This window comes from Rhinolophus sinicus, chromosome 5 (genome assembly GCF_057876585.1).
Source record: "Rhinolophus sinicus isolate RSI-liver-muscle chromosome 5, RSI-T2T, whole genome shotgun sequence".
Lineage (NCBI taxonomy): Eukaryota > Metazoa > Chordata > Mammalia > Chiroptera > Rhinolophidae > Rhinolophus > Rhinolophus sinicus.
The window spans coordinates 107,765,786-107,790,946 of NC_142505.1; the positions used below are offsets into that span (position 1 = coordinate 107,765,786).

A 25,161-nucleotide genomic window follows, 5' to 3' on the forward strand; every position below is an offset into this window, starting at 1 on the left:
AAAAACTACAGATGTAAAAAAGCCGAGTTGTCAAGATTAGTCAATTTAACATTTGATGCTTCCTGATTGCACGATGGACACATCCTGAATGTAAACTTGGTACATCGTAGCCTATTTTTCATTAGACTTTATTCTGATTGCCCGTTCTCTTAAATCTTTGAATTTTGAAGTGTGTGAAGAGCAGATTATCTTGTTTAAACACAATTTTCACAATTATTCAAATTGGTCTTTTTCTCCTTAAAGGATACTGTGTGTCCTGTCAACTCAAGATGGCTACACTGTCGGCCATAGCACAGGACAGCTGGCAGGGGCACAGCCTGCAGTGAGGGGTGGTGGCTCAGGGGACCCCGGGCTCTGCATTACCACTGCCACCGTCATTGTTCCCGAGAGCTGCTCTCATCCGCTTACTAATGCGCAGTGTCTAACTCTTCATGGCCCTGTGCTGGGCCTTAACTGATGTGTCCGGAACAAAACCACCAAGTTCTAACACAAAGAGAGGAGGGGAAGCTGTTTGAAAGCAGGCCAAGAAAGTGGCTCTGGACTGATGCACAGGAAACGCGAAGGGGTGCGGCCCCTGTGACAGGCTGAGGAAGGAGGATGACTACATAGCAGGGTGAGGGACACGCCAAAGACAGGAGTAGGTAGAATTGTGAGTGATTCAGGCCTGGCTTGTCACATGTTCCCAAGCACACACAGATACCGTGGTGGAGAGTGACAGCCTGGGCTGGAATTAGGTAGATTCCTTGTTCGTGCAGGTGGATTCTGAAAGTGTGGGGAGGAAGTGCCTTTCCTCACGTACTCTCTCCTGTTCTGGATAACTTAACAAAATTATGAAAAGAAAAGGTGCCAACAGACACATGAAAAAATGCTCAGCATCACCAGCCGTTGGGGAAATGCAAATCGACACGAGGAGACTCCACTGCATACCCAGCAGAGCGGCTCTGAATAAAAAACAGACAATACCAAGTGCTGGCAAAGAGAGAGAAATTGGAACCCTCATACACTGCTGGTAGGAATGTAAAATGGAGCAGCTACTTTGGAAAAGAGTCTGCCAGTTCCTCGAAATTTAAATACAGAGTTACCATATGACCTAGCAATTCCATTCTTTAGATACTACTCAAGAGATATGAAACATATGCCCGTGTAAAATCTTAGCACTATTCACAGTGGCCAAAAGGTGGAAACAACTCAAATGTCTAGAAGCTGTTGATGGATAAACAAAATATTCACACATTGGAATATTATCCAGTCATAAAAAAGAGTGAAGTACTGATACCTGCTATAACATGGAAGAGCCTTGAAAACATGCCAAGTGAAAGAAGCCAGATAAAAAGGTCACATACCGTGTTTCCCTGAAAATAAGACCGGGTCTTATGTTAATTTTTGCTCCAAAAGATGCATTAGGGCGTATTTTCAGGGGATGTCTTATTTTTTCATACACAACAATCTACATTTATTCAAATACAGTCATGTCATCTTCTGGAACATCATCATAACGTACTAAATGTGTCTGTCTGGCTGACGATCTTAACGTGCTTATTTTCAGGGTAGGTCTTATTTTTGGGGAAACACGGTATTATATCATTCCATTTATATGAAATTTCCAAAGTCAGCAAATCCATAAGTAACAGAAAGATTGGGGGTTGCCAGTGGTGGGGGGAGGAGAGAGTGGGGAATGACTGCTTAGTGGGTACAGACAGGTTTTCCTTTTGGGGTGGTAAAAATGTTTTTGAACTGGATAGTGGTGATGGTTGTACATTATGAATGTACAAAATGTCACTATTGGTAAATTTATGTTAGGTGTATTGAATTACAAAAATAAATAGCAAAAAAAAGTAAGTATGCCTCTTCTGAGGAGCTCCCAATATGGAATAATCTAATTAATTCATACCGAATATAATAGACATTGTAATAATTCCAAAGGCTAGTTTCCCACGTTTCCTAGTGCCCTAGAAAATGCGGCAGCCCAGCAGCAATGTTATTAACATCTAGTCATGCCCTTATTCTCCTCAACTTTTCACCAGAGAAACCTGAACACCTGAGTTAGGATCCAGGTTGGTCAGAAGTCTGTGAGACAGTTTGCTCTGTGCTTTACAGCACTTGCCATGTGTCCTAGCCCAACACCTCGCCGTAACTCCATGAGGAGTTGTAGTTGGCCCCAACCCAGTGCGAATCATGCAGTAAATGGGTTTTGTTAGCATTACTGGAAATGCAGAATTCTGGAGGCTCATTTAACTCACAACAGTCCTCTGAGGTGCGAGGTCCGATCCTTTAGCGGTGTCTGTTGTAGGGAAATTCCAGAGGTGGGGGCTAGCAGCACTTAGAACAAACATTAGAACAAACATCCTGCTCGGTGAAACTTCAGGTGAGCTGAGGATCTGAGAAGTAGATACATACTCTAGGAGGAGCCTAGAAATGTTTGTTGACCAACTGAATGAGTGTTATCAGATAAGGGCATTGGGCTCTTGCATTCTAACTATGAACCAGGTTTCTCTAGGCTCCCGAAACCAATGCTTATCACTCACAGCATTAATAAACGTGGTCCTTGAAGGTGGCTTCAAGGTACCTACAATACAGTGAGATTATGAAAATGTATACATACATAGCTTTAATACAGGACCGAGTGCACGCGTAAAAGACAAAGGCTATAGGATTTCATGGGAAGAGATGGCCACACCTGCATATGGGGTGGAGAGGGTGGAAGGAAGCTCAGGGGGTGCTGTACGTCCTGTGGTCAGCCTTGGAGGTTAGGAAGGGTGATGGTTTCTGGTGAGGGAACAGAGAGAGGGATGGGATATTTCAGTTTGCCTGACATTTAGGACTCGCGGAAAGGATCATGGGAGGTAATGGGTACAAATTAAAATTACAGCCTTGTTGTTCTGAGTACCAGGCTACAGATTCTGTGTGTTTCATTTCAAATTGAAATAAGAATTCATATTATTGGAACTGAAAGCTTTTGAGTTATTAAAAGCCTGACATATTTTAGGAGCGTGGGTTCACAGATAAAATAAAAATTGCAAGGTGACTAAAGAAGCAAATTAAATGGCAAACTCTTTACAACTGAGAACTGGACTCATAGAGTCCAAAATACGTCTATTTCTATAACTCTTGAGTGCAGTGAAGCTGATACATATATGATTCATGTGTTTGTAGCTCAAATCCATGGCTGGTTGTCAGTGGCTTCCATTGTTGTAACAATAGAATCTGTGACGTACTAAGGTCTCTCTCTTCTGTGTATGACTAAATATTTTAATCTCATCTCACTTTTATTCTCTACTCAGGCCTGCCCAGCTTCCCATTTCATATTAATATTTTAAAATAACTTATGACTCCTCTAAGTTTAGAACTATACTTTCATTTTACAATGAGCATTAAAATATTCACATTTTTTAAATTGAATCCCTTTACTAACAAGTGAACCTAATAAACAGTTTTTATCTTGATTATTTTAAAATATCTTGTTTTTACATAATTAAAACCTGTAGCTATATAAACTCTTTTATACGCTGCTTTTTTTAAAATTTAACATTCCATACATATTTCTTTGAATTCATAAGAAATTAAAATTTAAATCTGCTGTCTGGTAGGCATTGTTCTCGTCACCAGGAATAAGTCAATAACTCAGCGTCCCTCCAGTGGGTGTTAAGCCGGTCTATGTGCCAGGTATCAATAAGGTGAGGAGCCCCACTGAGTGATGGAGAGAAGGGGTGGAGTGGGGCCGGGTCAGGCAGAGTGATCAGGGAACATGCTGTAGAGAGAGCCAGATGTCTGGGGAGACCATGCCAGTGCAAAGGCCCTGGGGCCTTGTGAGCTTGGGTAACAGTGTGGAAGCCAGTCAGTTGAGGTGCAGTTAAGGATGGAAGAGCGGGAGCAGATGAGGTCTTGAGGCAGAGCACGCTCGAGGGTGGGGCCAGGTCATGTAGGGCCCTGTGGGTCACGGAAAAGAATGTTCCCTGCGGTGGGGGTGGGGAGCCTCTGCCGGCTTGGAACTCAGGAGTGATGTGGTTTGACTTGCATTTTCAAAGGTTCTTCCTGGCTTCTGTGTGAAGAGTGGACTAGAAGGGTGGAAACTGGGAAACTGGTTGGGAGGCCGTTGTCCAGTCCAGGTGAGAAGGAGTGATGTTTGCACTAGGATGGGAGAGAGAGACGTGGGGCTTGCTGTGTACTGCTGTCAAGTCTGGGGAGGGAATGTGCTGGTGGCGAGTCAGGGTTTGCTTCCAGGTGTGGTAGGTGTGGGGTACCTGTTAGACCCCGTGGAGATGTCCACACGGCAACTGGAAACGAGTCCGGAGTTCACTGTGTGAACGTGGAGTTCTATACCCCTGTGAACAAGACGGACCCTGTCTCACTGGCCCAGCGACCCTGATACTCAACTCTCCATGCCCTGTGGCTGCCCTCGGTGCGAAATCACGGCATGTCAGGGGCTGCGCTGCTGCCGTGTTCCCATTTCACTCTCACCGGCTCCTCTAAGGGGCTGTCGATTTACATGTCCACCTTACAGATGGACGTAGGGAGGCAGAGTGCAGATAGGACCGGGGAGGCCTCCAGCACCAAGCCCTTCCTACCCATGTAGCAGGAACATGCCAGTTGGGGGGGCAGCCCAGCCCTTTTCCGAACCAGCCCCTTCTCCAGTGTGAGTCGTGGGTATGGCAGGCATTGGGGTTCCCTGCCATTTGTAATAGGTAATCATCTTTTTATGCCTGCTTGCTTCCTTTCCTAAAGCATTGTTTAGTGTTTCAGAATTTCAGGTGCATCAGAAAGCCAGATAGCCGGTGACCACTTTGTTTGACTTGGAGTTATGTCACTTTGTGTGTCATTGAGCCATGACAAGTGTGGAGGAATGGTTTTTAGGGCGTGCCGTGGGGAGTCAGTCTTACCACTTTGTTTTACTTCCTGCCTGACCCAAACCCTCTGAGCTGAAATGGCTTCACTGACCAGGCCAGGCCTTACCCAGTGCATCATGCTTTTGTGATACTGCCCAGCCCCTTGAGGTGGCTGGTTCCGTTTTAACACAGCACTAATAATTAAAGTGTTATGGCTGGTGTCGAGGAGATGGCTGTTCCTCTCCCTGGGATTCACATATACTGGGCATCGTTCCGTCCTTGGATACCTCGTAGGGAAAATCTGATTCCTCTTGTATGGGATTTCTCTTCGTACATGTGAGCGAGGGTGCAGAGTAGTTTAAGAGCACACGCTCAGGGTCAGACATGAGTCCCCATTACGGCCCCAGCACCTTTGATGCTTGTGTAACCTTGGGAAAATCATCTCAAAGCCTCCGTTTCCTCCTGTGTATGATGAGGGTAATAGCTGTATCCCTGTTAGGTTGTGAGGACCCAATGGGCCATCTCTGGAGGGCGGTTGGCACAGCGCTCAGCACAGGGCAGGACGACCCCTCCTAGCTGTCACTGTCTCTGAGGACCCTGCAGTTGTGCGCTGCTGGCTCATCTTCCCTCTACGGCAGGAGGACGTGGGATGACATTTGAACTACAAAAACACTGAGCTGTTCTTTCTGTTCTTGTTCTGTGTTTCAGTAGTCAGTGTGGTGTAAGAGATGTAATAAAATGGATACTAAATTGTGTGGAATCTCCCTTAAATTCGCATCATATAGTACCGCCCAACGTCCACATGGGTGTGTGGTTACATCAAAGGGAGAAATGGCTTTCTGACTGAAAGGTGGGAGCTGTAGCCCTGTTTTATTTTGTGTTTTTTAACTTGTTCAATTAGAAATGGTTGCTTGAAAACAAGACAACAAAAAAACCCTTAGTTCTTTTTAAAAAAACTCTTTACTTAAAATGTTTAAGATGGTTTTCCTCAGTAATCCTGATGGAGCTTTGTCTTAGTCCCTTCTCTATCTGGGCCTTGTCCGTACCTTTGTGTTTTGGGTCCCGTTTTAATATTTTTAAAGAACTTTTTAAAAATTTCAGATACAGCATTTTTAAGCTTAAATGGAAATGTCTGCAGTTAATTAGTGATATCATAGGGAGTAACTAGTTGTCAGCTTCATTTATTATTGACAATACACCTGCTTTCATTTTTTTTAGTATCATGGTTGTGTTTTAGCCTTAATCTACTAATCGATGAAGAAGGAAGATAAATAATTAATGTTAACTTGCCTCACTTGATATAATAGCTTGTAGAAAACTTTCAATCTTTTAATGCTGTATCTTACATTCATATATAAAGAAAACAATCACTTGTAATCTGTATGTGGATGTAAAATTGATAAATTATTTCTGTGTCATATATAATTGATACACATGAATAAATTGACATTGTCCTTTTAGCTGAAATAAGAGTAGTACATTAAAATCCTACTTGGGAAATATTTTGTCTTCATCACAAATCCTGTATTTTGTTTAACTTGACAGTACTAGTGTACTGCAGGTAGGCTAAATTAGTTTAATTGCTCATGAATGGGTAATAAACATTCTGTTTGCTTCCTGAATCAATCTCTCTGTTCTCATGACAGGAGTATCATGTAAGCCCTGAGTCTCCCTGCTGTTTGACCCAGTATTTGGTTATAATTTTCAAAGAGGACATCTCCACTAGGTAGCACCTTGGGTATTGAGGGACGAGATCTCTTGATTGTTCTGGACTCGTACTTGCTGTCTCCCTCGCTGAAAAGACTTGACTTTAAAATATCCAGAATTGGAAAAAAAAAATCCAGAATAGTTTATTTTTAAAGCATTTGTTACATGCAAGTTAAGAATTCATATGTCAGTCATACGGGGTTTATTGGTTTTCATTTATTCTTTCCTCAAACCTTGTTAAGTCATCCCCTTTCTTAAAAATAAAAAATAAAAAAAGGTTAATGTTGCCATCTCTAGCTACCATCTTGTTTCACTTTTATTTCCAGACTTCCCAAAGTAAGTGATTTATACCAACTTGCTCCTTTCTGCATCATCTCTTTTCCTTTCGCACTTTTTACCAGAAATCAGGAAGCGAGAGGGAAGCTAACACAGTGTCTAGTGTGTGTCTTGCACTTGGCACATTTCCCTTGTTAGGACACTTAATCCTCACAGCGTGGGTTGCCAAGTGTCCAGCACTGAATCCACATAGTCCGGTATTGTAGCTTCTGGTTTGGCAAAATGAAAATTTTGTAAACCAAAATGACCCTTGTTTTTTAAAAAAGATTATCTTGTTTGTGGTTCAGGATCCTCTGAGACCAGACCTCGGTGTTACTAAACCTCGGTCAAATAAAAGCTGCCAGGAATTTGCTCCTGAAGGCTCCAAGGATGGAAACAGCTCTGCGTGGCTGCCAGGCCTGCCTGCGAGGGCTTGCTCGGCCGGGCTCTGGGTCACTCAGACAGACGCCGTTGCTCACACCAAATGCGGCCACGGTCGGTGCTGCACACAGAAGCTGAGAACAGTCGTGTCAGTGTAGGGGAAAGGAGGGCAAGCCGAGGACCAGCCGTTCAGGTTCAACAACAGCAATTTTTCCTGTAGGAATGTCTGTAATAAATATCATATAGTAATAAAATCAGATAACTACAGATGCCACCTCTGGTGGGTCAGGCTTTTGCTGGAGTTTTCCTTTTCCTGCCGTCGCTGTACTTCTCTACATTCACCCTTTCATTTGTTTGTTCACTGTATTTATTGACCAGACTTTTGGGGCATGTGGTGTGCCAGGCAGGTCCTGCAGCACACAGGTAACTGGGAACCAGGTCACGTTCTTGTCCACATGCAACTTCCAGAAAATTGAGGCACTGCCTGTGTTTTCCTCCAAGCAGGAAAGCACAAGCAGGTGTGTGTTTTTTTTTTGGTGTTAGTTAATGGACTGTATTTTTTAGCGCAGTTACAGATTTATAGAAAATTGAGCAGATCTTACCCAGAGTTCCCACATACTGCTCTCTTCCCCACTCACAATTTCCCCTATTTTTAACATCTTGCATTGGTGTGGTACATCTGTTACAAATGATTAACCGATATTGATACATTATTATCAACTGTTACTCTTTGCATTCTATGAGTTTGGACATATGTTTCATGATAAATACTTCCCATCACAGTATCCACACCCCACCCCTCCACCCGTGGCCACCGCTGATCTTTTTACTGTCTCTATAGTTTTGCCTTTTCCAGATGTCGTTTAGTTGGAATTGTATAGTATGCAGACTTTTCAGATCGTCTTCTTTCACTAAGCAACATGTACTGAAGCTTCCCCCATGTGTTTCTGTGGCTTAATAGTTCATTTCTGTTTTATCCCTGAATAATACTCAGTTGTACAGATGTACCACAGTTTATCATTCGTCTTGGTTGCTTCCAGTTTTTGGCAATATGAATAAAGCTACTATCAACCTGCAGATACAGATATTTTTCTGTGGACATAAGATTTCAAGTGATTTGGGTAAAAACCTAGGAGCACAATTACTGGATCAAGTGGTTAAGACTGTTTATAAGAAACTGCCAGACTGCCTTGCACAGTCGCTACCGTGTTGCAGTCCCACCAGCATTTGGTGGGGACAGTTTTCTGGATTTGGGCTGTTCTGATAGGTATGTAGTTGTAGCTCGTTGTTTTAATTTCCAATTCCTGGCACATGATGTAGAGCATCTTTTCATATGCTTATTTGCCATTTTGTTTTTTTGTTTTGTTTTTCCGAACATTGGCTTTTCTTTTTTCTTTTTTTCTTTTTTTCAAGATTTTTTTTTATTGGGGAAGGGGAACAGGACTTTATTGGGGAACAGTGTGTACTTCCAGGACTTTTTTCCAGTCAAGTTGTTGTCCTTTCCATCTTAGTTGTGGAGGGTGCCGTTCAGCTCCAGGGCCAGTTGCCATTGCTAGTTGCAGGGGGCACAGCCCACCATCCCCTGCGGGAGTCGAACCGGCAACCTTGTGGTTGAGAGGACACGCTCCAACCAACTGAGCCATCCCGGAGCTCAGCTGCAGCTCAGCTCAAGGTGCCGTGTTCAATCTTAGTTGCAGGGGGCGGAATCCGCCATCCCTTGCAGGACTCCAGGAATTGAACCGGCAACCTTGTGGTTGAGAGCCCACTGGCCCATGTGGGAATCGAACAGGCAGCCTTCGGAGTTAGGAGCATGGAGTTCCGACCGCCTGAGCCATCGGGCCGGCCCTGTGTATCGTTTTTGGTGAGGTATCTGTTTGGATTTTTTGCTCTTTTTAAATTGAGGTATTTTTCTTATTGTTGAATTTCAAGAGTTTTTTTATATATGTATTTTGGAAACAAGTCCTCCATCAGATGTGTGTTGTAAGTATTTTCCCCCAGTTTGTGATTTGTCTTTTCATTCTCTTGTTTCTTGCATACCAGAAGTTTTTAATTTAATGATTTTTTTCATTCACGGATCATGCTTTTATATGTGTTAGATCTAAAAACATCACTAAACCAAGATCGTGTAGATTTTCTCTGGCGTTATCTTCTAAAAGTTTTACATTTTGCATTTTGAATTAATTTTTGTAAAGGATATAAGGTCAGAGTCTAGATTAATTTTGTTGCAAGTGTATGTATGTCCAGTTGTTCAACATCATTTGTTGAAAGGATTATCCTTTCTCCATTAAATTGACTTGGCTTCTTTGTCAGAGATCAGTTGACTGTATTCTGTAGGTCTCTTTCTGGGCTCTCTTTTCTGTCCCATCTATTTGTTCATTCTTTCACCAGTAACACTGTGTTGGTTATTGTAGTTTGTATATAAGTTTTGAAGTCAAGTAGCATCAGTGCTCTGACTTGGTTCTTCAGGATTGTGTCAGCTATTTTGGATCTTCTGCTTTCCATATAAACTTTAGAAACACTTTGTTGATATTCAAAATAACTTGCTGGGATTTTTATTCCACTTGTATTGAATTTGTAGATCAGGTTGGATGGAATGTTAACAATACAGTCTTCTTACCCATGAACGTGGACTATCTCTCCACTTACTTAGATCTTCTTCAGTTTCTTTCATCAGAGTTTTGTCATTTTCTTCATGTAGATCTTGTACATATTACTTTCACCTCAAACAATGAGAGTACTTGAGAACAGCGTATAATTCTGTTGTGTGACTTATGTTTGTCCCACTTGTCTTCCTAAGATGGGATAAGTCATGATCAGGGGTAGAATACTTGTAGGGTGTGTGCAAGACGTCAGTTAGAGCTGTTTGTACTGTAGGTGGTTAAATCAGAAGCTACACCTTTGGAGGAATGTTCAGTGACATACTCATCCTGTTACTTATTTGGTGTTATACCCACAAGCTCACTGTTTACAGTGTCACCACTGACCAGGGGAGAACACCTCGGACTCCACCCAGGGATTGAGTTTGACCGGACCCTGGGAGCTCTTAGATGCCAGCAAAACCTTTCAAGTTTGGTCACATGTTTGTGACATAATCTGCCTGCGTGTGAATTCCATGTTGGTGGCTCTAATCTGTAGAGTACATACCCCAGGTGTGTAGTTTGCTTTTACTGCCATCATTCTATTTCCTCCTCATCACATTTGATATTTGGGAAATTGTCGGGAAAATGTACATCCCTTTTCCAGTGACATTTTGGTCAGTTTTATTGGAATCTGTGTAGTATCACTTTAGGCCAGTAGTAGGCTGGCTTCCACCCTGTCATTCTACTGTCTGGTCCTACTTGAAGCAACATGGAGAAAGGGGTGTGTGACTCAGTCATTGCTCTCTGCTCTTGTGAAATAATAAACGTGTTCTAATTACCTGTGATATATATGTATACACGAAAAAGAATGTTTATGCCTCCATGTTCTTTGCTCAGGTCCACCAGTAATCTCCCTTTGGTTCGTTGAAATTTATACTGTGACTTGATAAAGAATTATCTAATTGAAGCTATATTAATAGTGCAATGACTAGATTTTAGATGACAGCTATGTATTCATAGCAATAATACTCTTTTAATTTTTATTCAACTTTTTCTTTTAAGTCCATATTGCCTATAGGTTAAATGTATACCTTAATACAGTATTGTTGGACAAAAATGTTGGCCATATTTGTTCATGGTTCGTAAAATTAGTTATTATTTGTATGAATTTGTGGAAAGTTGATGTTAGACATTGACTTAATTATGTCAAGTTCAGGATTGTAAAATAGGTATATATTTTAATTCCTTTAACATCACCACTTAAGAATATGATTTGTTCAGACTGAGTCACATTGCTATACTTACTATGAGTTTCTTCCCAAAATGTTAAGTCAGAACCTGAAAGGGGGAAAGAGGAAGTGGTGGGCCAGTGCATCCAGTGCTGTGATTTCTGGGATCGGCACGTTGATTCCTGGTGGGGTGTGTATTTAGTTCTGCTCCATTAGAGTCTGGGCTGTGCTTTCTCAACTCCACCCTCTTTTTTCAAAAAAAAATGTTTTCTTCTCAAGTGTAATTTATGAAAAAGTAGGTTGCAGGGCTAAGAGTAAACGTGTGCGATACCACGTTTTAGGCATAAAGTAATTCCTGGCTATATTTAAGAATAAACTTCTGTAGATTGAACATAAAGGCTGTTTTCATTTTCTGTTTCAAGATACATTTTGGCAGCTTGCAGAATCACAGTAAAGATGTTTTTTAATCCTTTTTATGACCAAGGACTCAGTGGCTGCTGCTATGAGGTTGGCATTTGAATTCCACGAACTGAGAGGGTCAGAAATAACATGGATACGGTCACGTGTTCCGCTCCTGCGCCCAGAGTGAATGGGCTTTTCACGGAGCCTTTCCACCGCGCTGTCGGCGGGGAGAAACCATGGGCAGGGGGTGTGTGGCGGGCGGGGGCCCCCAGGCCAGAGCACCGAGTTCAGCAGTGTCCACACCAGCACTACTTTGGTTTTGGCCACACGCCTCTCAGGGATCCGCATTATATAAGGTTGTGGAGTTCATGACAGTATAAGAACAAAAATGGGAGTGCCTTAATTCTAGCTTGAATCACTCTGATTTAAGCCAGGTTATTTTTAGACTCTTTTTTAAGTAGATCTCATTTGCCAAGAATAGAGTGCTTGATTTTCAAATAATTGAAGTGAGCTTTTTTTGTTGTTTTTTTTATCTCTAACCAGAAATTATTTATGGGTTGACAGTAGATGGGAAAGTAACTTAGATTATTTCAATCTCTGAAATGACTGGATGGTATGAACTGACGTTGATGTAACTGTATTCTTGGCCGTGTAAGGGCTTCCGTTGTGAAGAACTCTGTTTCATGCTGAGCTTTAGGAGAACGTAACTATGGACTAAATGAAGTCAGTGTCAGTGAGGATGTACAGGGGGATTCTGACCATTCAGCATCATGGACCCGTGGGTGCTGGGGATGTGTCCGCCCTCGCTGTCCTGTGTATCCAGCAGGCTGTTGTGTCACAGGTTCCTAGAATCGCGATGCTTGGGGACTTACAGGTTATGTACCTATGACTTTATAACTTGATAAGGTTATATCCTCACAGGACTTTGCCCCCACATGGGCTTCGTGCTGAGGAGTTGGTTTATCTGGGACACCATGGGGAGAGGTCAGGGGGAATGGCGTGTAATATTTGCATTTGGAACAGTCACTGGCGTCTGTAAGGAAGCAGATCCAGAAGAAAACAAGCTGGGAGTAAAGAGAAATGATAGTGTTGTGGGTGGGAGACTCCCAAGAGGTCCAGCTGGCAGGTTTCAATGTGTGGGAGGGGTTTGGACTCCGGAGGCTCTTCCACTCCAGTGGGACAGATTATTGGGTGAACATAGACGTCACATGTGTCATTCCCACGTGCCTTCTCTCCTGGGCAGGGAAGGGCTGGCGCATTTGTTACCCAAGGAAGCAGGATGTGTAAGGGGCATGGGCTCACCCTAGAAGTGGCCCAAGTGATAGCACCACACACACAAGGGCATGAGTCTTTGTTGTTGGGTATGACACGGGCGTGACCGGCTGCCTGGCAGCCAGGAGCTGGGATTAGAGAACGGGGTGAGTTCACTTTTAGGTATGTGGAATATGAGGTGCCCAATAGGACAGCCAGGTGGATGTGTTCAGGAAAGGGTTAACTTTCTGAGTCTGAAGATGAGAGGAAAGACCGGGCTGGCCCCTTGAAAGTCAGATGTCCTAAGATGTTTTGAGAACAGGGTATGGTAGAGTCCCTTGCATAGAGGTGACAGCTGAAGTCATAGTCCAGTTGGTGTTCTTTTTCTCTTTCCCCATATTCTACTACAGTCGTAATTTTAATTTTCCGTCGTCTACAGCCTTTCATTTCACCCAGAGAATTCCTTTCCGTCTGTCCACTGAACTGTGGGGTGACCCACCCAGCACATTTCATTGTTGTTTGCTATGGTCTGGTGGGGCTCCACAGGATTCTCTGGTCCTCTCAGTTCTTAGGTATTAGACCTACCGGTTCATTCCTGTGGATAACTTGGCAGAGAGAGGCTCTTGTTCACCTTTATCAGACAGAGTTCAGTAGCAGAGATGTGTACACGGCCACGAACTGCATGAGATGTGCTTTGCAAATCAAGCGGTCGTCTCGCTGCATTTGGAGTAAGACTCCCTTGTCCTAGAACATTCTTCTGTCATATGGCTGCAGATGCTTCCAAGAAGTGGCGTAGTCCCAGGAGATACGAGGCAGAACACTGTCCCCACTGTGGGTTTCTCACGGCGTTAATATTTCCCAGGATGATACATGACCTAATATAAGAAAGAGAAAATAACCTTTATCTTTTATTCCTGACAGATAATCAGATTACTCTGGGGGTTAGATCAAAATAAGTCATTTCTTCCTATAATTAGTTACTGTAATGACCAAGAGAATTAAAAATTACATTAGATAAATCGAATTCAGCTTAGAGAATGAGTAAATGTAGAAAGAACATTGTGAGTTTTAAGGCAAAGTTGGCATTCCGATGCTGTAGAGTACGTTTGCTGTCAGCTGCGTCCCTCTGGGACCCACCCCCACCGTGGGGATGCACTCAGTGTTTCTCAGTGTTTCTGAGTGTCGAGGCCTGACGCCCGCTTACAGGTTCTAAGGGCAGCATGGACTGCGCTTCACGATTTTACTTTCCGTAATCTCTTCACAAAAACACTCAATGGCTTTTCCCCCTAACGTATCTGATTTTATTCACAGGCCGTGTTCTCATTGAGATTTCAATTGCCCACAAGAAACTCGATGAGAGTTTTAAAGAAAATGTATGTGAACTCTTTTTGTATTTACAAAATACATTTATTTTTAAATTTTATTTTGCTTAGTCTCAAATCTGGTATGAATTTTTTATTTCATCTTGTTAACAGTTCAAAACATTCCATAAAGAGATTATACACGAGCTGGAGAAGAAGACAGAACTTGATGTAAAATACATGAACGTGAGTACAGGGTTCCACTTGCGTGGATGGAGGCAGGCGCGGGGCTCGGGGCTGGCTCTCCGGGAGGCTGCCCCTCTGGGAGGCTGCCCCTGCCTGGTCGCCCAGCCTGGGGAGAACTTCCTCACGGTCTACTCAGCAGCAGCAAACAGGGATGGAGCTTGGTGGTGTTTGTACATGAGCGCGCAAGACCAACAAGTCCCCTCCGGGCTGAGTCGGCTCGTTTTTGCTAACACTTGGGAGCTGTTTTTAAAGCATAGAAAAATTATTGCGAGGAATCATACTGCTTCTGGAAAGCGTTGTTTTCAAAGAACACACATATGCTGATGACATCTGTGTCTGCATTGAGGCAGCTGTTACTTTCATAAAGCAGTACTTCAGGATGTGGGATGTGCATGGGAGAACACCAGCTGGGGCTCCCAAGGCTTGTCAGAGACCACTCCTGCATGCCATCGCTTCCTGTCAGCCATATTCTTGATTCTAGCAGTTTTCTCCTTCCTCCTGGACTCCCATCCCAGCACACAGGCCTCTTTCTAGCTTCTCTGTTCGCTGTAGAGTAGCTGCTTTCTTTGCCACCCAAAGCCCCCTTCTCACCAAGACCCCATGTGGCTGTAAGCAGTGCCCCTGTGTGCACGTGCTCTGTGTACCCCGGAAGAAGGCTACGCGACCGCCTGTGACTGCTAAGGAGGTGTAATGCCAAGCACTTTCCATACGCTGGTTTTTATCCCTGCAGGATCTCCATGGTGTCGGTACTCTTATTATCCTCACTGTACAGATTAGACGGGAAAGATGGATTTTAGAGAAATTAGTAATTGCTGAGATCACACAGGAAGTGAGGGAAAGAAGCCAGAATTCTAACCCGGGTCTGTTAGTTTCCAAACAACTCTGCTACACAGCACCCAAATAAGCAGTAGTGATTATACTTCCTCATTCTCTTTCTTGAAATCAGAAGTCATAAAATAATCAGGAACATGGAATTTAATAGTTTGTTCATCCACCAAAGCACTTACTGACCCACCCAGTGTCCAGAAATCTTTAAGGAAAGAAGGAACAAGAACAAGAAAAGACGTTGTCCTCTGAGAGCTGCCCTTCGGGTCAAGGGCCCCTTATACAAACACGGAACTTTAGGACAAAGCAGTGACTGTTAAAGGGAAGAGGGCAGTGTGAGGTGAGGGTGTGCAGGGCCAGGGTGAGGGAGTGGGAAGTGTGGCCACACCCAGCCATGCGCACTGGAAATACTAGCAGATAACTGCCTGAGAGTTGGTAGGTGCTGCAGTAAAATACGCAACATTTAATTTACAGGCCACTCTCAAAAGATACCAAACGGAACACAGGAGTAAATTAGATTCCTTGGAGAAATCTCAAGCCGAATTGAAGAAGATCAGAAGGAAAAGTCAAGGAGGACGAAATGCACTCAAATACGAGCACAAAGAAATTGAGGTGAGCTCCTCCGCACTATCTCGTTGGTTGTTGGTGATTCGTGGTTTACAGGGAAGCTTGCTCCCTCCGTCAGCCTGGACTTGGTCCATGGACTGTTGTGCTGCTGTTGGAGTTGAGAGGAAGCATTTTGGCTTAGGATGAGCTGAAGGCTGCAGTTTTCCAGAGCTAAGAACAATTAGCGGCCTCCTAAAAACATTGGCATCTATCTTCTCCTCACTTGGTATGAGTGGCAGGAGGGGTGTGGTAAAGAGACGCGCCATTATTGGCATTACTGTCCCCGTTTTACAGATGGATACAATGAGGCTTAGGTAAGGCATATGGTTAACACTTGGACCTGGGGTTTGAACTTGAAGTTTCTGGTCCAAACCCTTGCTTTTACAATAGAACATGTGGAGTATGAAGTAGTATTTGTGCAAATTGCCCAGTGGAATGTAAGGCCTTTGGCAACTTCTCTTCACGCGTGAGTCAGGGATCTTAATGAGAATGATGGTATCTGCTCAGGTTATATTACAACTTTGTTATTTTGTCTAATGTTTATCTGCATTTAATAGTTACTCCCTTATCAAAATAAACCAGGTATAAAGATGGCAGAAGATAAATGTCAGGGTGTATAGCTATTTGCTTCCTCGTGTCATGCTTGTATAATTATTGTTTATTTTCCTAGTATGTAGAAACCGTTACTTCTCGCCAGAGTGAAATCCAGAAATTTATTGCAGAGGGTTGCAAAGAAGCTCTACTTGAAGAGAAAAGGCGCTTCTGCTTTCTGGTTGACAAACACTGTAGCTTTGCGAATCGCATGCATTATTATCACCTGCAGGTGGGTGTGACAGCAAGTTGAGTTGCGTGTATTGATTTTGTTCCATATTTAAATGCCCCCGAAATGCTGTACTTTCTATACACGCCAACATAAAGCACTGGACCTTTTTGCCAACGAGATTTCAAAGAAATAGTTTGGGGCCAACTTGAATATGTACAGTTTTAGAAATATTGATGAAATGGTCAAATGTCAGCTTGTGATATTTAATTAACTTAGTACCATACCCATATTTAAAATCTTTTATAAAATCATGTTTAATAATTGAGAACTGGCACTTTGTTCCTTTGCTCACCTATGAGTCGGCTTTTCTCGACTCTCAGTAATGCATTTTCAGCATCAGTGTCTTCACCAGAACCATGGGGTGAGTCCCAGCAGGCCCCAGGTCCACCCCACCTGGATGGTCTGAGATGCTCACTGGGGGGTCCGTGTACCTGGTGTCAGTGGAAATTGTATCCCAGGCCACAGACACAAACACAGCATCAGGACAGTTGGTCGTGATTGCTTTTCATTCCTCTTCAAGGATCCATCAGCTGAGTGACTTGGCTTACTGCCCTCTTTCAGTACGTACAGCTGTGAGGCTTTACCCCACGAATCATTACAAGACGTGTGTTAAATTTCCTTTCCTCTTCTTTTTATAAATTATGGATTCTATGGGACCTATGGAAGCATCCGAAAGTAGCAATGATTGAAGTTAATGATTCATTGTTACTGATAAAAAAGTAATTTGGAAAGTGCTCCATGCTATGAGAAGCTATGTGAGAGCTTGAATATAAGGCAACTTCCTCTTGGCCTTGTATGTGTGCATATGTCATATGTTACATACTCTATAAAGTTGTTGCAACTTTAAGGGATATTCAGCTACCAAATCTAAATACCTAAGATCTGAAATTGTTCTAGGAAAGAATTGCTGTGTTAGGTGATCACTGCTGGTGTCAGTGTACCTGCACTCATTTCAGCAACGTCGGTTCCACGGGGAGGGTGACCTACTGGGCAGGGTCATAGGCTGGAGAGAGACAGAAGCAACCTTGAATCCCTCTTCCTCTGGTGATGTCCTGCCAGCGATGGGTCACTCACTGTCATGCGGCAACCCGGCCTATTGCCAGAGAGGTGTAGTTGTTGGCAGTCTTTCTTACGTTCAACCTTGGGTCCCAGTTAGGCTTTCGAGAGTGACACAAACCCAATCTACTTCTTTCTATATGGGAAGTCTCTTCAGCTCTCTGAAAATCCTTTTGGTGCCTTCTCTTATCCCAGCTAAAGCATCCCAGTCCTTTCACTGGTTCCTTGGATGAAGCAGGCCCAAGCAACTGGTGTGTCAGGGTTACAGTTGGGGGGCAGAGGTGGTTTGGGAGAGGGGCTCTGCCCTCTCAGGATTTACAGCAACACCCCCAGCACACCTGAGAACACAGAGCCTAAGTAAAAACAGCATGGTTGCAATGAAAATAGCTTCCAAAAAAGTTCCCTACTTCCCTTTTCCAATCAGATTGCTGCCCTGGAAAGGGGGTTCATTTAAAGGCTTTCAGGGAACCTCTGTGAGTCTAGTTGTAAGAAGCTGAGCCAGGCTCACGGGAGCCAGGGACAACTGCCTCTGCCTCTGGGGCTGTGGCACTTACCTCTGTCATTCTGCTCTGCGGACCAGCTTCTCTGCAGAGCCCTAGTCAGCTGTGGCCAGGGCGTCCCCGCAGCAGTGTCCCTAGCTCTGTCCCTGACACTAAACCTGCCTCTAGTCCTGTGTCCCACCAATGAACTTCTCAGGATAGGTCTGAGTCACTTCTGACATGTAAATCTGATTCCCTGGGGTCAAAGAGTCTGCTCCTGGTCGTATCACCTGTGGTGAAGGTGCTCCTAGTAGAAGGAGTGGGAGGAAGGAAGCAGTGATTGGCATTTCTGGGGCCCTTGGGAAAACAGTGAGATTAACACAGATTGCTCAGCCCTTCCCTGTTAGTTTTTGAACTTGTTCTTAATCATTTACAATTCTTTTATTAGTCTTCAACTCTATTCACAGGGAGAGAGAGGGTAAATTCCTTTAGAATAGGAACCCACATCCTTCTCAGCAAATAAGACACAGCAGATACTGACAGATGCTTAAAGCGCTCATTGAATTTAACTCAAAGCTCCCATACTTCTGGTGGCAAGCCAGTAATATGTCATCAGTGATAGTATTTGAAGTAATTTTTGTCAATTCTTCAAACAGTACACATTTGTCTTCAGTTTTGTTTCTTTTGGATTTGTAGTCTGCAGAACTACTCAATTCCAAGCTGCCTAGGTGGCAGGAAACCTGTGGGGATGCCACCAAAGTACCAGAGGAAATCATCAATATGATAGAAGAAATAAAGACCCCTATCACTACCCCAATATCCGGAACGCCTCAGCCTTCACCAATGATCGAGAGAAGCAACGTGGTAGGAACTGGTTATCACTTTGAGATTTCAGTTGCGTATTTACTACTATGATCTGGGCCGGATCTGCACGAAGGACCAAGCCCTTTTTTGTTAGCGGAAATCACAAGCCCTCCTTTATTACTGCTAAGACCTGTCTTCTCACTTTTATCCCCTTACCTTCAGATTCGCAATTAGCTGTGCAAATGTTTTGTACTATTTTAGCACTGTTTTCATGTTTTAGAAGTTTTAGTGTTAGTTTTTAATTATGGTGGTTCCGACTTTATAAGTTTATCCTCGGTGAAGGAAGTATATAGGTGTGTTAGAGAATAGATTAGCAAAACTCTGATGCCATTCATCACAATATGACACTTCAGAAAAAAACAGTCACCCAAATATTCAAGGTGATAAATTTGTGCACTAGTTTGCTGTTCTTTGAACCTGGGCCTTAGTACTTTTCACAAACACATATGGAGAGTCGAGTCGAGCAGGTGGTTTGAGCATGAGTCCACCCTACCTCTCTGTCTAAAACTGTAAAACTGTCTGAAATGACAGCCAAGATACTAGAGAGCAGCCCACAGAATAGAGAGAAGGTACTGCCAGTGGGCCAGAGTGCGGAAGGAGTCTCTCAAAGACTGGTGAGTGGAGACCGACATAGAAGGGAGCGTCAGCCGCGAGGATGTGCAGGGCGGGGTTTCTCCAGAAATTTCTCCAACAGTGAGAGCAGAGCCAGAGGACGCGAGCAGAGGAGAGAAGCTGGGGTGCCCACTGCTCTATACAGTTGGCTGGGGAGCTGATTCACACCAGCTAGGCTGGTCGGTCCCTTCCTCTTGTCCCCCGTGTGCCAAACAGCAGGGGCCTTTGTCTACTGACCCAAACGGCACGTTTGGACAGAAGAGGCCGGGCACACTCCTGTAAGTGTCTCCCCTCCTCCCACCTCATCATGGGTAGTGTGTGACAGAAGAACAGGCAAAATCCAGGGACGCCGTACATACGAGGGTTTGCAGATAAGCAGGAATCACTGCACAGGGGAGAAAAGCAGTATTACAACACGATACACCAGAAGGAAAACCGGAAGGACTAGTATTGGAGGCCACAGGGCCAATAGGCAGAGGAGAAATCTTTAGAAAGAGACAAAAGGATATTCCACCCACAGAGAAGAGTCAACTAGAAATCTGGGGAATTGAAAATTGGATTATTGTTTATAGTTAAAATGATATGTGTAGGATTGCTTTACAATAATCTGGGCGTGAGGAAAGATGGGTGGGGCATACATGGGATAAGAGTGGCCAGGACATGGTAATTGTTGAAACTAGGTGTTGGGTACATGGAGATTTATTGTGCTATTCTCTCCACTTCTGTACCTGTTTGAAATTTTTCTAAAATAAAAGTTTTTGTTCTTCATTTCTCTCCACCCTTCAAAAAAACAAGCAAAACAAAACAACAATAGTTGGACTTGTTAGCAGAATGGAACCGCTTGGAAAATTAAGCCAAAACACTCTCCCAGAACACAGTGCAAAAACAGAAAGCGGATTTATTTTTTAAAAAGTCAGAAAGAGGATAAACATAACGTTAGACCAGTTGAGACACGGGATAGAGTCAGCTGCCTACTCAGCATCACCACCCAGATGTGTGATGAAGCTCTCATTCCCCTCGTCCAAAACCAGATGACTGATTTTCTTACTCTATACCTGCTTCTCCACAGCCTGCCCCAGCCCGTAGCTCAGAAGACACAAAATGGCAACTCCTCTGTTTCTCTTATGCCACAAACAATCCATGGGCACATCCTCGCTTCCACCTTCAAAGCATGTCCCAGGTCCAGCCGCTCCTCACCCCTCACAGCTCTAAGGCGGTCCCTGCAGAGACCACTTCCTAGCCTTCTGCCTGGTCTTCAGCACGGCAGCCAGAGTGAGCCTGGATGAATGGAAAAGACCAAAACCTAATGTACTGCAGAATGTTAGGGATAGATTCTGAAGACTTCTAGGGAGGGGAAAAATAGATTACTTACAAAGAAAAGAGAATCCTGTTGATACCAGACTTCTTGTTAGCAAAACAGACTGTTAGAAATTAATGGAGCAATGCACTCAATTCTGTGGAAAAAGGATTTCTGTGAAATCATTTGTTAGTGGAAAAATGATTTCAAATATAGACTCCTATAGCCAAGTAACACCGAAGAGGGAGGCTGAAATCCACAGAAACAGAAAGTGGATTAGTGGTTGCCAGGGAGCAGGGGAAATGGGGAGTAACTTCTTTGTTTGAAAACATGTGGTATTGAAATAATTCAAAATGGGGCATTGCCCTACAACTAAGAGAACTTTGGAAAGAAAGTGGAATTTAAAGCATATAATACAAAACAGCCCTAAGAATCTGTAATTCCATTGCTGTGTTAATATTAAAATAGTAAAGACTTTTTTCACAAGATGGGAAAGATGATGATGACACCCTTTCTAAACATTTGCCAAAGGTGCCCCCAGCTCCTTCAGCCAGAGCGAATACCAGTCCTTTGATTGATATGTTTAATAACCCAGCAACAGTTGCACGGAATTCAGGTAAGATATTTCTTTTGAAATACCTTTTTAAATTTTTTAAATATTTTGGACAAATGTAAGGTAGAGATAAATAAGCATGTACGGTAGCACATAATCCAACCCTGGCTTGGAGGAACTTACACCTCACAGCAAATAAAGTTCTGGATTTATGACAAAACCGTAAGACCTTTTATAAGTGACACATTTCTTTGACACATACAATTCTGTATACTGATTGATATTTACAAGAATAAATATACTATTGAAAAGTGTTATATTTTAAAATGGGATATAATGTACAGAGAGCCACACACCAGTGTGTGTTCCATATTTCTTTTTCAATAAAACAATAAAAGTTCACGTGGCAAAATTAAAATTATAGTTGTTAATCTTACCAGTAGGCTTAGTTTGAATTATAATCAGTGAATTTCATCATGTCTAACAGCACATCACGCTTCCTGGCGACTTCAGTTCTAACTGTTTAAATTTCTTAACTCTGTTGATTCCGTTGTAATAAATCAGGACCAGTTATTGTTCACAGACATTTCAGGCGGCTTTGGTCAGGCTCATCTCTGCCTGCAGTCTTTGGCACCCAGGACCCTGGAGACTGTCGTGGTGGCTGACTCTGTCTCTATGTGGGGTGTCTCACAAGCCCCTTGGGTATGAAAGTCGGCGATGAAGCCTTGTCCTAGGCAGAGCCCCCAGATTAGAGCGTTTGCAGCTGTTGGGAGGAGATGGGATTTTCTGAATAGCAACTGGGAAGATTATCATCTGTAGTCATTTGCCTTTGAGGGAAAGGCTGTAAGTTCTGCAGAGTATAAAGTATATAATACGGTGTGTATCCCAACCATTCAAGTGATTCTTTGAAAAAATAGAAATGAAATAATTGCTAAATGAAATTTGCTGGTGGACTCAACACTACCAAGGTAATTAGTGGATGTTAAGCAGATGGCAAAGTTTATGTTGTAATCATTAAGAATCTGCAAGAATAAAGCAGAAAGAGATCTTGGCATTGTTTTAAGTTAAGTACCAGGCTTAAAGCAAAATTTGAGTGGAAAAAATACCTGAAAAGAAGAAAAAGTCCAATTTTTTTGAACGGTAACTATCAGCCCGTATTTGAGTTGAGACGCAAATGCACGGTCGCGCTGTGCGCTGCGCAACGGGCTGTGGAGCTGGCCGCGGGCCAGCTGTGGCCCTGGGTGAGTCGTGTGGACGAGAAGAGCACCTGCTCAGAAGCTGCAGCACTGAGGGCCGTCCTCACCGCATCCTGACCACACTCGTGGGTGACACGTTGAGCAGCCACAGCGGCAAGAACATCTGCATTCCCAGTTTCCTCCTTTCCTTTGTGACCTGGGGCATGGCCGTTGGATTGGAGGCGATGCCTCCCACTGCCTTTGTGAATTGGACCGAGAGCAGGGGAAGGGAAGCAGAGGGACCATTTGGTGGGTGGCGGAGCAGTCTGCCTCTCTAAGAGGCCCGTCAAACGCTCGGCGCGCATGCTGACTTCATCCTCTCGGTCTGCAAGAGCCATGAGCCTCAGGGACCCTCTGTGAGACGTCGGGCCACGGCTCTGCCTCTGCCTTGTCCATGCAGGCAAGGGTCGAGTGTGGAAATAGAGCACGGTTGGGGTTTGAGAAGAACCACTGCTGGCAGGATGGGAAGGGGTGGGTTTCTGACGGTTGTGTGTTGGAATTGGCCTAATTATCATCCTTTGAAAAGCCATCTGTTAAAAGCCATGTTCGATTTTAACAGATTCTTCCGATGACCCCAGTTTACAGCGATCGGTTTCTGTTGCAACTGGACTGAACATGATGAAAAAGCAGAAAGTGAAAACCATCTTTCCACATACTGCTGGCACCAACCAGACCTTACTTAGCTTTGCACAGGGAGACGTCATCACGCTGCTGGTCTCCGAGGAGAAAGACGGCTGGCTTTACGGAGAGCATGACACCACCAAGGCGTAAGTCTCAGTGGGGGCCGCCACTGGGTGGTCAGTCATGAGGCCCAGCACTTCAAAGCCCCATGTCTCTCCTTTTAGCAGCAGGTTGTCGTCATGGACTTTCTGGCATTTAGGCAAAGTTAAGGTGATAACAGTTCTAGCTCTAGTTTAGTTAACTGCAGTCCCAGGCTATTTTCTGAATGCATGTGCACATAGAGATATATTTGATGCGTCGATAGATCCTATGAAATCACCTCTGAAAGTAGGTTTAAATGTTCTTATTTTTAAAGATGTGACGGATTTCTCAAGGATAATCTCAGTGTCAGATACACTTTAAGACTTAGCTCATAAATGGTTTACATGCCAGCAACAGCAGTTCAGCCGTGAGTGTACGCACAAGCTTTACTGTCAGTAGTTTAAATTGGTTTTCTGTGTAGGTTATTCAGCTATTAAGTAAAACCAACATGGGGGGGAGACAAAAAGGGAATCCAAATAAAATCAATGCTACAAATAAAATACACGTTGTGTAATGGGTAAAAGTGGACCCGTCTGCCGTGAGTTGCCTTAGTGTGTTTATCGTTCACTTGTCTACTGCTGATAGCACAACCAGGTCTTTTTTCTCATTCTTCACGTGTAGGAGGGGTTGGTTCCCATCGTCATACACCAAGTTGCTGGAAGAAAATGCAAAGGAGACAGTGAGTGTGCCCTCACCAAGGTAGGACTGGCCTGTGGCTCGGTTTCCCAGTGACAGAAAAGTTACCTGCTGTTTTCAGGCAAATCAGAATTCCATCGGGATATGCAGCAAACCCCCTGGGAACCCCAGATGGTGGGACGTAAGCAGGCGATCGCTGCTCCACGCTTGTTTCCTTGTGATTTCCATTTTCCGTGGACTCCACTGAAGAGACATACCCCAGGCCCACCCGTCCGCCCTCTGGAACCACTGTCACCGCCCCCCACTGCCCACTGGTGGCTACTCCCAGGCCCACGTTTCCCTCCTGCTCTGACGTAGCAGCCTTTAACACTGGGCTCGCTCTTCCTGAAAGGTCCTCCTAACGTGCTTCCTTGCCCTGCCCTTCCTCCTCACCGGCGTCCCCTTTTGATCTCCGTGCAGGTGTCTCTTCCGCCCACTGCTTACGTAGGTGTTCCTCGGGGCCCGACCTCAGTCCTTTCTCCTTTTCTCTACTTCCTGGGCCATCTTCTCTAGTCCCATGGCTTGAATTACGTCGATGGGCTCCACTTGGCACCTCTATTCCAACCACCCTTAAATCTGTACTCTGATCCAGATAATAGTAATTATTGTGTGTGTTTTCTGATCTCTGCCTGCTGTCCCTTGTTTTGTTAATCTGTTGTAGTTCTGGCTATAAGATATTCAGGATGTTTGGGGTGCGGGGGCAGGATGTTACCTAACTGTTCTCTGACTCGGGGTTCTTAGCCCAGCACCCGTGAGAAGCGTGAGCACGGTGGACTTGTCTGAGAAGCGCAGTACTGCTGTCCCCATCCCCCCACCGGACTACTTGGAATGTTTGTCCATGGGAGCAGCTGCAGATAGGACAGCAGCTTTTTCCAAACCTATTTCCACCTTTAAAGCACCGCCATCCAAACCGGAAACTACATCTCCTGTGAGTAGAGCTGCAGCGTGTCGTCCTGTGTACCCAAGTCCTGAGTGGTGGTCTCTGGAGGCGTGGGGTTATTCCCACCGGAGTATGGAGTGGGTGTGGGGGGGGGGGCGTTCTCCATGCTCCTCTGGAGTCCCTTCTCCATCACACTGCCTTTCAACTTCCTGAACTGCAGTCCTTTTGTTTTTTTTTGTCTATAAATGGTCACTTAGTCC

The 25,161-nt window shown here is 44.1% G+C and overlaps 1 protein-coding gene across 1 annotated transcript in view; it reads left to right on the forward strand.

The window, feature by feature from the left end:
* The window catches only part of BAIAP2L1 (BAR/IMD domain containing adaptor protein 2 like 1), a 73,972-nt gene that overhangs the window by 39,091 nt on the left and 9,720 nt on the right, over positions 1 to 25,161 (forward strand). The window contains exons 4-12 of the mRNA XM_019716460.3: positions 13,999 to 14,060; positions 14,163 to 14,234; positions 15,534 to 15,671; positions 16,336 to 16,488; positions 18,720 to 18,887; positions 21,328 to 21,412; positions 23,144 to 23,351; positions 23,968 to 24,045; positions 24,763 to 24,949. Of these exons, the coding sequence (XP_019572019.1) occupies positions 13,999 to 14,060; positions 14,163 to 14,234; positions 15,534 to 15,671; positions 16,336 to 16,488; positions 18,720 to 18,887; positions 21,328 to 21,412; positions 23,144 to 23,351; positions 23,968 to 24,045; positions 24,763 to 24,949 (1,151 nt within the window). The remainder of the gene's footprint in view (positions 1 to 13,998; positions 14,061 to 14,162; positions 14,235 to 15,533; positions 15,672 to 16,335; positions 16,489 to 18,719; positions 18,888 to 21,327; positions 21,413 to 23,143; positions 23,352 to 23,967; positions 24,046 to 24,762; positions 24,950 to 25,161) is intronic.